At 43.6% G+C, this 12,713-nt stretch overlaps 1 protein-coding gene across 6 annotated transcripts in view; it reads left to right on the top strand.

Annotated features, from left to right (window-relative positions):
• Positions 1-12,713, top strand: part of LOC144103974 (uncharacterized) — a 137,216-nt gene that overhangs the window by 89,172 nt on the left and 35,331 nt on the right. Inside the window, exon 1 of one of the 6 annotated variants that reach the window (XM_077636724.1) lies at positions 10,278-10,374. The exons of 4 other annotated variants lie outside the window; for them this stretch is intronic. In XM_077636724.1, the coding sequence (XP_077492850.1) occupies positions 10,339-10,374 (36 nt within the window). In that variant the 5' untranslated portion in view covers positions 10,278-10,338. Of the gene's footprint in view, positions 1-10,277; positions 10,375-12,713 lie in introns of those variants that run through there. One more of the 6 variants, XM_077636723.1, reaches the window with a different exon arrangement.

The raw sequence follows: 12,713 nt of genomic DNA, 5'->3' as shown, positions 1-12,713 counted from the left end.
TTCTCTCGAATAAAAATACGCTCTGTTCCAAGTTAGTACGTTGCTGCTAATCTTGTGCTAGTGTTACTGGCGATGTTATAACCAACTGTTAATGATAAAGGCAACGTTTCCTTTCAGAAAGCATGAAGTATTACGTCAAAAGCGCTCTTTAGTTTTAAATAAAAAATATGACATCTGTTGAAAATCTATAGCCCAAAGAACCCGCAATGTCATGCACGGGTATGAATAACTGCATGAAAAAAAAGCCAGTACGAAGCGCATTCTTTATGCACTGGTTGAAGAAAAATGGATTAGTATGATACACAATATTTGCGAAAAATGCGAACTGCAGAACCTTGCACACTCCTCTCGTGAGAGACAACTGGCTATAATTTGAAACTACATTACGTGGCCTGAATTCAGTGTGGATCCGACATACGCTATGTTATATTGATGGGGTAAATCAGTATCATCAAGTGATATTGAAAAAAATTTGACTAAGGTATTTCGCAACAAAATCTGCACAAAACGAAAGTAACGTATCTGTGTATTTTTATGATCATCATAATTCCAAGCTTATAAAAAAAAATACCTGGCATTGCTTGAATACAGAGCTCGCCAACCAATACATCAATATAGCAGCCAGCCTGAGTGGAAAGCACATGACCAAAGAATGCACCAGATCAGATTGCTTTATAGACATTCTCACAAACTTCAGCAGCATTATATAAAAGCGGAGGAATAGAGAGGTTTATTTTTTTTCTTTCGTTAAAAGAACTGCCTTAATTTTTTCGCGAATATTAGAACACGCGGACGAAAAGAACTAAACAACACAACCTTTGTTGATTTCCCAATTTTTTATTTCCTTTCTTAAACGTTGATTTGTTTTTTTATGGGGGTTTAACGTCCCAAAGCGACTCAGGCTATGAGAGACGCCGTAGTGAAGGGCTCCGGGACTTTCGACCACCTGGGGTTCTTTAACATGCACTTACATCGCACAGTACACGGGCCTCTAGAATTTCGCCTGCATCGAAATTCAACCGCCGCGGCCGGGATCGAACCCGCGTCTTTCGGGCCAGCAGCCGAGCGCCATAGCCACTGAACCACCTTGGCGACAAAAACCATACAAAGATTCATAGCAGTATTTTCGTTTCACTGTATTTGTTTGATAGAGTTTCAATGAATACAAAATAATAATGACATGAAATCATCGCATTGGAGAGATATAGGAGAGTTATTTGCCCTGCAGTGGGTGTAGTCGGGCGGACGATGATGATGATGAGTGTAGGATTGCTGTAAACATGGCCGAACGACTTCACTTTTTGATTTACCTGTTTAGAGGAACACCTGCTCTTATAAATTTTGAACGCATATCATGTTTTCATCGCTTTACCATCAAGTACCCTGGCGACTGGTTAGCGGCGCCGACTGCTACCGTCGGGTGCTTGCATGCTTTCTCAGGAGACGGAATCAATTGTACGCGCATGGTGTGATGGAAGTAAGCATCGATTTGAAGTCACTGCTGTGATATCTGCACTTGATGGGCATTTGTATCCCCTGAAACTTGTGAAGTCGCTCTCAGCAGTCGCATAAATCACACTCAGGAATGCGGTGGATTCGACAGGCATGCTTCATTGAGTAAAACGTAAAAGCTCGCCTGAAGTTTGCTAACAGAGATAAGGTAGAAGCAAGCGCAGCTATTCTGTGCCTTCTTGTGTGTCAGGTTTTCGCTCGGCCGCTGTTCTCCTAAAGGGAGTTCGTGTGACCGTCTGCCGACTGATTTCGTCGATGGCGCTGCCTTCAAGACGTGTCACACTGCAACAATAGGCGATCGTTGGTAGCGCTGGCGTCTTCGTAGGCTCTAGAGTGACGGAACAATTAGTCAGCGATGGCATGCATCTACCTACCAGCCCACTGGCCTTCGGCATCTCATTTTCCTAGTGGTAAGACCAAACATTTACTATGCCAATGAAAACCTACATTACCGTTATTACTTGTGCACAATAAGACGGTCATCAGTTAGTCGTAAATGAGGTATGACAATTAGTTAAATCGCTCGCGAAAGAACCAGACGCAAGCCCTTCGATCTCCTAACCCTAGTTTCACACTACGTGGGGCCGTGTTTGATGTTGTGACAGCACGCGCACATTGCTGTAGGCAGCCGCTTTCGGTGCGAGGAGTTTCGAGCTGACAGTTCTGATCGCCTTTTCTGCAAAGTAAAGCGCATCCAAGGCACTTAAACTTTTGCAACATGATATTAGGCTGTTATATGATCCACCGAATCACAAACATTCTATGCGTACATCAACATTGAACGAAACTTAACGAATCGCCATTTCACGGGCAGAACATTACGCTGGTAATGAACGGAACCCTTAAAGGTGTACTAGAGAAGATTCTGAGCTCGTCTTTTTACCGCGGGAACTCGATGTGAACGTTCTGAGCATGTGCAGCCCATTTCCTTAGTGAATAGATTTAAACGTGTCGACTCCCGCCTTTTTTTTCAAATCACCTTTAAAAGAGGACTCATCCAACGCATGCAGTGCCTTTCTTAAGGCCGCAATGCAGTTTGCCGCTCTGCCATCGGCGGAGTGATACGCCAACTAGCTCTCAAAGTTATGCTAACTCTCAAAGTCTGGGGTGTGGTTCATCTTATATTCTTATATGTACGTCTTGAGACGATATATCAGCCTCCTGGAAAGGAATCAGTTAATTTAGTACTTTGTTTGCGATTAAGATTTTAATATTTTTCGCATTGTATTCTCAGACTTGGCACTTGCAGGTCTGTTCATAATCAGCGTTCTACAAAATTAAACTGAGCCGAAATCAGTCTAACTCTATAATTGTCGCGCGCGTTTACGCAGTCAAACTGTGCTGGCTTTGAGCTGGCGAGGGGAGTGGGTGTGGCCAGGCACGCATCACTGAGAAACAGCCATTTGCGACAGGTAATGAAGATGACATTCTTCTCAATGTCACCTTTTTACAACACCTTCCATATGAGCTGCCAGGTCACAAGTTACACTCCAGTAAAAACGTGGGACTTGCTTGCAACTATATTGCAAGCGTATTATTCGGTGGTGTACTGTTATAGAGCGCCAGCCACTTGGACGTCAACCAAGGAAGTAATTCAAGACTATAGCGTAGAAAGTAGACAAACGGTGCAAAATTGACCAGCAAGTTTGTTCAATTGCTTCTGCGATGCCTTCTTCGTAATGGGAGCAATGTTCTCACTGTTAAGCCTTTTAACCAGTGAAGTCATCTCCTTTCAATGAAGCCATTTTTCGCACCACGGCTTCCTCACTAGGGAGACAACTTCACCGTCGAACTTCATCGCGTCGGCTGGAAAGTCCATGGGCACGGAGAGGGGCATCAGCCTGGCGTTAATTGACGACACATCGAAAGAAAATACCTCGGTACCTGCGCAGAGATAAGCACAGAAGTAAAGCGAGGTGAACAAAAGTACCATTTTCCTTATTAACCTTCAGTGGGTTATGAATGGCTAGCAGATAAGGCTGGGCCTATACTCACAATTACGATAAAAGTTCGTGGAAAGCTACAAGTTAGGTAGCAATCCAGGCCCAATTTACGTTGCGCTGGTTGATTTCTTCTGGCTTGAGTTGATAAGCCAGAAAAACAAGTATGAGCTGAGGTTTGGCGAATTTCAGAGCAAAACCTTTTATACTCGTCAATCTCGGCGGCGCCTGACGTCGTACACGGGCACGTCTCGAGAACACACAAGTGGACACGGCTTACGTCATCAGCCGGATGTGTCTGCAACTTTTATGGGAACCTTATACTGCGCTTCCACTCAGGCCCAAGAATCACCACGGCAGCCTTAATTCAGTTCAGCGCGCAACGCCAAGGAGCTTGAACACTGGCATTTTTTAGCACGCTTTCTTAAATGTCCGCAAGTATGAACATATGAACGCATAAAAGAGGATTTATGTCGAAATATTACTCTTAGAGTTACAAAACAAAACGCACCAAGCGCCGTAACTTTAATTGTAGCATTTGCATTAATTTCTTTAGCCAGAAAGCTGGAAAAAAAATCATTAACTGTGGGTTTCTTCTTGAGAGATATTCACCTACGTGTGATGAATGCAGACAATGCAGCTATTTCTGATTAAAAAATGCATATCCTTACGGGTCACATTTAGCATACAAGGCAGCCATCCTAATTAGCGCATACATCTAATAACGACCCCACATTACGAACTGAGATGGAGTAGCGCAGTGGCAAAGGACCTACGGCGTTCAGCTGCTCATTAAAAGGTATAGGGCCTGCATGCTTTACTATGACTGCACCCGTTGAATTGTTATAGCAGGGGAAGATAATCTTGAGAAAGTTACATCGGCATCTCGCATAACATGGACGGAAATTCCACGTTCATTCTCCATTCCGTGTACTTCGTACAAATATCAGAGCTCGCAGGACTAAGTATATTGAGCAGATGAGCGAACCGACGGTTGCTCATCGCGCGCAGTTAAAGGAAGGTATCAAAAATACCGCAAAAAAAGTGTGGCATCTGTCATGGTTCATGATCCTCCAGCGCGTCGACTACGCTCGTTCGAAAAATCTACCGTGTCGCCATTGCGATGAGGCTCTTTTCGGTGCATGATAGGTGAGCTTCGAAGTTTGCCTTCGACGCTCCGTGCCTCTTTTTCATGTCCTGTCTTATTCACGCTGTTTTAATATGACTGATCAGTGGAGCCAACTAGTCCAACTTCATGCCTTACTTGAGAAGAAATCTAGGTGCATGAAACTGCTCCCTCTCATAGATGAAAAGTAGCAGCTTTCATAGTCGAGCGTGGACAGCTCGCCAATGTCAATAGCATACATTTGGTGCAGTCGCCAAGATGCGAGTCCATGTACGTGTAAAGTTCGCCGTCGGAGACGAGCACTTGGGTCTCCATCCACCTGGACTTCCTGTCGACGATCACCTCGACGTCGTATTTGGCAGCCAGACTCCGCAGGCTATAGTGGCAGCCGATAGAGTAATGGGGAGGGCTCCATTTCCTGTAGTCTTTGAATGAGCAGTCACCGAATAGTCACACCTGCGCATGAAGTGGTAAAGTCACAGATAAAGGTGGTTACAACGAGGAAACGTTACGTGTTACCCTCTGGAGTCGGGCAAGAGTTAGTGCGCTCGGCTGCTGAGCCGAGCACGAGGGTCGAATCCCTGCTGTACGTGGCAGCCGAATCTGGAGGTGAAATGCAAAACAATCACTGGTCTATTACGACACTTGGTAATTAAAATTTTCAGTGCAGCTTTTGATGACTTTTTATTTATTTCACGACATATTAAGGTAAAGAAGTTGAGGCAGACATATATGTACGTGCAGACAGGCACACAGGCTAAAAGTAAGAAACAGTAAGATTACGAAAAATAGGCCTCAGGACACACACCCGCTGTTTTTTGGCGGAAAGGTTGAAAGGGGGCAATTCAAAAAGAAATTAAAAGCATAAAATAGTGCTAAAGTTGCTTTGGTTGTATAAAAATGAAAAAGTAAAGTGGGATACGTTATGTGCGGAAGAAAATACGTTGGTAAGAATATATGGAGAATTTGCCGCCAGCGCCCTCCAGACGAAGGAGCGAACCGAGAATGAAGGGCGCTTATTGTGTTATTTCCCTCTTTTCTTTCCGTCTTTGTTCCTCTTGCATATATTATTTTTTTTCTATCGCAGTTATAGACAACTCTCTAGAAATATAACTGAAAGAGATATGCAGCCCAGACCAGCAGAGCTTTCCGAGCGTAAAGCAAATACAAAATGATTGAAAACGATACTCGTCGCTCTGATACTCTCAAATCTAGCTGTCGTGAAGAGCCTGCAGTGCGCTCTGGTGAGCTAAAACCGGTCGGAGGCGTAGCCACTCCGAACAACTGAGGGCGGCAAAACATCGCTGCAGAAGAACTGTGCAGTCGCCAACGCCTACAGGCTAAAGACTGAAGACTCGGCTTCCAGAAGTGCTGTTGCGGACGAGGATGATGCGGTTCTGGTAGGAAAGCAGCGTTGGAGGGAGAGCGTAGGACCTGAAACCACTGCTGCCCAGCCTCCGACTGACGGGGATTGTTTAACTGTGCCGTTGCGTAATTTCTAGAAATTTTTTTTCTACACATACTGGATCTCCAAATAACATGACTTTACAGCCGGCCGATCCGAGAGCGTAGTGTTGTCGGCGCTTAGGTTCTCCTCTAGCAGCAGATTTGTAGCAGCCCCCCCCCCCCCCCCCCCCCTAGAAGTGTGCCACATTGTGCCGCTCTCGCATTGCCTTCCTCCATTTCAAGGCCCTGTGCTCGGTCTGCTCGGATGACTTGAAAGGCTTGGTCGACTTGACGTATAAAGCCCCTCGCAATCAACATCTCCTTCAGTGGACTCGGCAGCACTTCGATAGACGGTCACGGCAAAATGACTCGTTTTTACTTCGTGAAGCTGCTCTTCCTTGCCTGTTAATGGTCGCCCGGTTCCTACACCTGTCGCGCTGCTGTCCCGAACGCCAGAACTTCGCAGTCCTGTTATCCTGCCGCCATCGCTCAAGCACAGTGCCAGCCGCGCCGCCCCGCACCGGCCCAGGATCTACCGAACTACCGACGTTCCTGCCCCGCAGCGCCACCCCTAGAATCACCGAACAGCTTGCCTTTCGTGCTCCCAGGACTATCAGCATCCCAATGTACATCGCCATCACCACGTATAAAGCCCACCGGAATCAATTTCGCAACGCAGTTAGTATGTCTTTGCAACCATTCCTTGAACTGTTGAAATTTTACCCTGCCTCCACTAAAATCGGCCACAAAGGACAGTTTTATATTCAGAAAAGTCGCATTTTCATTGGTTCACCCGTAGCACCTGTTTTATGTAGTATTTTTCTCTCTTCTTTTGACCAGCATTTGCGGTGTTGTCTCTACGACCAACATATTGTGCGCATCTTTAGGTACGTTGGTGATTATCTCGTGATGGTAGATCTCGCTGCTAATTATAGTCTGCCGGATGCACTGAGTAGCATCCTCAATATTTTAAAGTGTGAAGGAAAAGGGCTTCATTTCACGCATGAATTGCCTAAGGGTAACCAAATCCAGTTCCTGAATATCAACTAGAACTTACGCCCTCACATGTCTGTTGGTCCTACAACCCCAGAATGAACAAGCAAGTTCTACCTTATGACAGTGCACATTCAAAGTTGGTAAAAAGAGCGATCGTTCACCTAGCCTGCCGTTCCGCCCTAGAAAAGTCTTGTCAGCACAAAACGAGTTTCAGTCTCAACCGTCAGATTGAGAGATTGTATGCTGCTTGGTATCCGCGGCAACAGATAGCCTGTGTTTGCGAAAGCTTGCTACAGAGCATGAAGAATACAAACCGAAAAGCGAACGAAGAACGAAAACCTGTGTGTGTAATGCCTTACGTGCACCGTGTGTCACACAATTTCAAGAAAGTTGCAGGAAGATACGGCGTCCAACTTGTGTTTGCGGCGCCGTGCAAGCTTGCTTAAGTGCGTACTATCTTGAACAGAGAAGATAAACCGAAAAAATGCACTTTGAACCACAGCCTTGAGTACACAGAATGTGCCAAAGAAGTTATCTATCAGGTTCCATTCTCCTGTGGAAAGATGTACATCGTCCAAACTAGGCGATGCTTCAATGAGAGGACAGCTGAACGCGTTCGCGATCTGTCTACCAACTCAGGAGGCAATTTAGTTGTACATTGTAAAAAGTGCAAAAAAAGAGATTGCCACCCGTTTCTCGAAATCACAAAGTTCCTCGATACGGCTAGAACTAAAACAGAAAGGGAAATAATTGAGGCCTTCTTAATCGCAATGAATGCGAACAATTGTGTGAGCACACCGTCCATTCTGCTTTCGGATAAAGAAATCTCATTTTTAGAAAGTAACACTTGAAACTGTCCTTTTTTTTAACCCTGCACATTTACTCTTGTTTCTTGTTGTTTCCATTCTTGAAACTGTCCTTTTTAATCCAGCACCTTTACTCTTGTCACTTGTTGTTTCCATCCTTCATAGATTTTAGCCTGGTTTTAGCCTTCTTCATTTGCGCGTCACCTTTTTCTTTGTTTATTGTAGTTTCCATAATTCCCTCTCAGTTGCATGGTTCTAGCGTCATTATTAACCTTGTTTTGTATCATTCATATGGTTTCATTTTTATGCTTTTCTGCCTACTTTTAGTGCTTGCACCTTCATCTTTTACTGTTGTTACTTTTGGTTTCACGTCTCATTCCTTTGCTTAGTAAGATTATCGCTCGTAATACATGGTTAGGCCGTCTTCGTTTTCGTTCTCTTTGAAGTTTTGGTTTCATCTTCAGGTTTTTATCTTCCTCTCTCCTTTTATCTAGGTATCAAGGGTGTTTAGGCACGCATACATTTGGGGTCTTTAGACTGGTTCTCCAGATTGGCTCCACTAAACTGTTTTACTTATCTGCCTTGTTGGATTGGGGTTGTGTCACGAGGTTAACTGGTGCATTTAAAAGGAATGCTCGAAAGCGTTTCTCGAATAAAAGTTGGAAGTCTGCGCTCTGTGTGTGTACGTGTTTTTTTGCCTTTGTCCCTGTTTCTTTCGCGCAGTTTAATCATGAACGAGCTTGGTATTTTGTATTTAGCTTGGTATTTAGAGGGTGCAAATTTTCTCAAAATGTATATCACGGCGCTTGCAAATCTTATCAAGGTTAATCCTTGATGAAATCGACGTGATTACATTACACTTAATGCACAGCATGAGACTACTTTGAGATTCCAGCACACTTGACTGTAAAAGACTTGTGAATATTGTTCCTTCACCGCACTCAGTTGAATTTTGTAGAGTAGTATATTACTTATGCTTTACTACAGGTAAGCGACCACCTAAAGTGAAAGCTATGGAAACTGGAAAAAACCCTATTCCCAAATTAAAGTGCTGTCCTTTTTGCAGCACAGTGAGAGGCGTTACATAACCAGAAGCGGCCGAGATTTCTCAAAGCGGGACATTTTTTTGCCATAGTTCAAATTGAAGGGTTTCAGCAAGTGTTGTAAAGATGAAAAAAGGCAAGCAGCGTTTAAATTTTTGCGATCAACGGGATAAAGAACAAACACGGACAATGTTCCTACAATACCAAAGAGAAACGAACTAACCTATCCTTGATTATGCATACACCACAGACTGATATACGGGGTTCATTATGCTCACAATGTTTGGTGGCACTTTGTTTTAGAATAAACACCCTATCCGTCAAAAAGTTGTCAACTTTTTTATTTCTTGTTTAAGGCACCTTTACAATTTGGGTCTAACGCGGTCTGATAACTCCTCACCTTTAACTACACTGATGAAAGCTGGAGTGAACGGCTGAGAAATCCAATAATTGCGAAAATTGCACATTTAGGTCATGAAAATTTCAGCAATTAATTTAGAATACATCAGAAATACTCGCTCATTCCTATAAAACGCATATCTTCACATGTGCTTAACAATCTAGCCTGAGAAGTTAAAACGGTCGAATGCAATGCTAGGGTTAAAGAATCAGTCGTGCTGAACGAAAAATCTTGCAACCTGCACAATATTTTGTGTGCATCAATCTTTAAAGGAATTGATGCGCATATTGCGTTCCGCACAATGCATCGACAGCATGCAGAAGGAAAACCACGATAATATTTCATTATTATCGCGCTTTTTCTTCTATATATTTGCACTAGATATTATTGTGAATAGTGCTCGGTGAATAGTTGCGGGTTCGTTACCCTGATTTGTTACAAAACACCATGCTTCAATCGGCCAGCGTAAGTTGTTTACAGCATTAAGCTTGATTGCAGCTTGAAACCATATAAAATAACTTAGTGGCAGCTTAGCGTAGAGAATGAATAGTTAATTACCTTGTAGAATGTGGTAGTTCTGTGGATTAGTTGCCATTTTTTTCCTCACAAAAAAGCGCCAAGTAAAAAGCTGTGTGAACTCCCTCAGATATGAGAAATAAACATGAGAAAGTTAATGACAATGCGTACGTATTTACATACGAGTTTCTATTTATCCAATGAAGAGGAAAATGAAAACATGACACATTTTCAAAGCAAACGACAAAAACAACAACAAACACCGAGGAAAACCAATTAAATGCACGCGGCCATTGTAAGCGGCGGCTACACAAGCCTATCGGTCGACCTACCGTGCAGTTCGTCATGCATACGCCTGCAAAGATTAGACATTGCCTCCATTCGTGCCAAACGTTCAGAATTATTTGCTTCCGTTAGTGTGAGAGATAATAAACATGGAACAGTCACGTTCACCAAAATACCCAATTGGCATTGTGCTGTAGGCGATACGATATCAGCCGCTGCAGTGTTCAGACGATGATATAAAGGTCTGGTTTACTGAAACTGCCACCCAATGTGTGCTCATTCTTCAGTCGACGCGAAACATCAGGTAAGTTGGTAGAAAATTTTCGCTTCCCTCGATAATTCTGGACGCATGCAAGCATCAGAATTATTACGTTCTGACGTCTTCCAAAGTTCCGCATTTTTCTGTATACAATACGCACTCAGTGTATTTTGCAAAAGGCTCGAAGCGACGTGCAAAAAACTTTTACTAGATGGATCGCATCCGGGTATCGTCCATACGGCTGGAATGTAAAATGCCTAAATTAGTAATCGCTCGAAAACTGTGCTCTGTCTGTCTGTCTGTCTGTCTGTCTGTCTGTCTGTCTGTCTGTCTGTCTGTCTGTCTGTCTGTCTGTCTGTCTGTCTGTCTGTCTGTCTGTCTGTCTGTCCGTCCGTCCGTCCGTCCGTCCGTCCGTCCGTCCGTCCGTCCGTCCGTCCGTCCGTCCGTCCGTCCGTCCGTCCGTCCGTCCGTCTGTCTGTCTGTCTGTCTGTCTGTCTGTCTGTCTGTCTGTCTGTCTGTCTGTCTGTCTGTCTGTCTGTCTGTCTGTCTGTCTGTCTGTCTGTCTGTCTGTCTGTCTGTCTGTCTGTCTGTCTGTCTGTCTGTCTGTCTGGAAAGTGTTTTATCTTTTCAATCGCTAGATGCAATTTCTCTGTCTCAAAAGTTATAATCTGAGTAACTATTGATGATAAGGCAGACAACGCTTATAATTGTTTATATTGACAGAAGCTTTCTTTAAGGTATCTTTATTAATGTTATTTATTAGAGCCTGCGGCACTAGCACCAACTGCACAACCTTCTTTCGTGTCAGGAGGAACACACAGCCCAATACTTTAATGCAGCTTGTGATTCCCGCCAGCTCGCGCATGTCTTGCGAAGTCAGAAGCCGATCTTCAATTTACTTATATTTACTGAGGATTTAAAACAATACACGCGACGTTCTTGATATTGGCATCACTGTTACTTCCGATATTGATGGGAACCACCAAGCAAATATTGCAATAGCAAGAAACGAAAACACTGGGCAAGTATTCTTACAATAACTTCTTGATAGAATTGTTCTAGGCAAAGCGCGTTATAAAAGGTGATTTGGAAACAAAAGTACTGTATGCTCGGCGGCTACCTACAACTCGTAGACAGTACAGCTTGAAAATTTAGAAATGTATATTTTGCAGGCTGCATAATGAAATTTAGGATAATTTTCAAGCACTAAGTGCCACTTCCGTATGCCTCTCTTCAGCCGACTGGTCTAAGTTCCCGACGTTCCTCGCTGCCTTTTCTTTCTTGGTGGGACGCTGTGCTTAGCAGCTTCCCTTCTTCCAGCTGGGCAGCGGGACCGGCGTTAATCGTATTTGTCTTCACACTTTTGCTATCTTTCCTACAGGAATTGATGTTGAAACCGTCCTTCAACACCGACCCCTTAACCATAGAGTTTCTCATATCACCTATACGCTTTAGAGCATTGTAAGCACGGCGCGCAAGCGGGCATGTCACGGGGTATTTCTTTGTATTTTTTGGACACCTGCATGGGAATAAAAGGTGATACGAATAGATGGAACGTTAAAAACTGTTCAATGAAACGATTTTGGGGCAGTTGTATAGCTTAAGTAACCGATCTCATAAAACGCATAAGGAAGCATTGACTATATTGTGCATTGTGCCTTCTCTACCTCCATCCGCTGTGATAGTTTGCTTTAAGGGAGACGGGTTATGGTTTTGATTACGCGAAATAGGTTTGCTAACATGGCTGCAAGCATTGTACATTTGTTAACCTCCGTACTCTGTGTTTTTGAAATCACAATTCTTGTCATTTTCTTGATTTTTCGTTGCCCGTTAATCATGTCCTGCCTCAAGGAAAAAGCAACTTTCATGACTATTGAAATTCATGGGAGCCTTTTGCAACTAAGAAAAAGACAGTGGTGAGATGTCAGACTGCATTGCATTCAAAATGTAAACTCGGCTTTTTTAAAGAAAGATGAATGCTCGTCAATTTTTCTATGGCGGGATAGATATTTACGTAAATCTTTGCCAAGACAGCACATTGGGATCCAATGATCATCTCTTGTTGCAGATTCACTGATGTAATGCACGGTTTGTGTGCAATTTTGTGGGCAGCGGCAGAGTTCTGTTGTGTTGGCCAGAACGGGAGAATAAAAAAAAAAACTGCTAGGATTAACGAAAGAATATATATAATGATGCCTATGTGCGCCCATGTTCTCTGAGAGCATTGTAAAACACGCACACACTCAAAGACGTACTAATAAATATTCTGTGCCGCGGTGAAACTTTGACCCTAATTTAACCCAAAACACCCCGCAGCCATTCGCCTGTAATAAACGTCACAATACGATCTTGGTGGCACCCTCCTCCTGATATGAACGGAATGC

Source organism: Amblyomma americanum, chromosome 9 (assembly GCF_052857255.1).
Source record: "Amblyomma americanum isolate KBUSLIRL-KWMA chromosome 9, ASM5285725v1, whole genome shotgun sequence".
Lineage (NCBI taxonomy): Eukaryota > Metazoa > Arthropoda > Arachnida > Ixodida > Ixodidae > Amblyomma > Amblyomma americanum.
The sequence above is the reverse complement of the archived record's forward strand: the minus strand, read 5'-3'. Positions and strand labels throughout refer to the sequence as shown.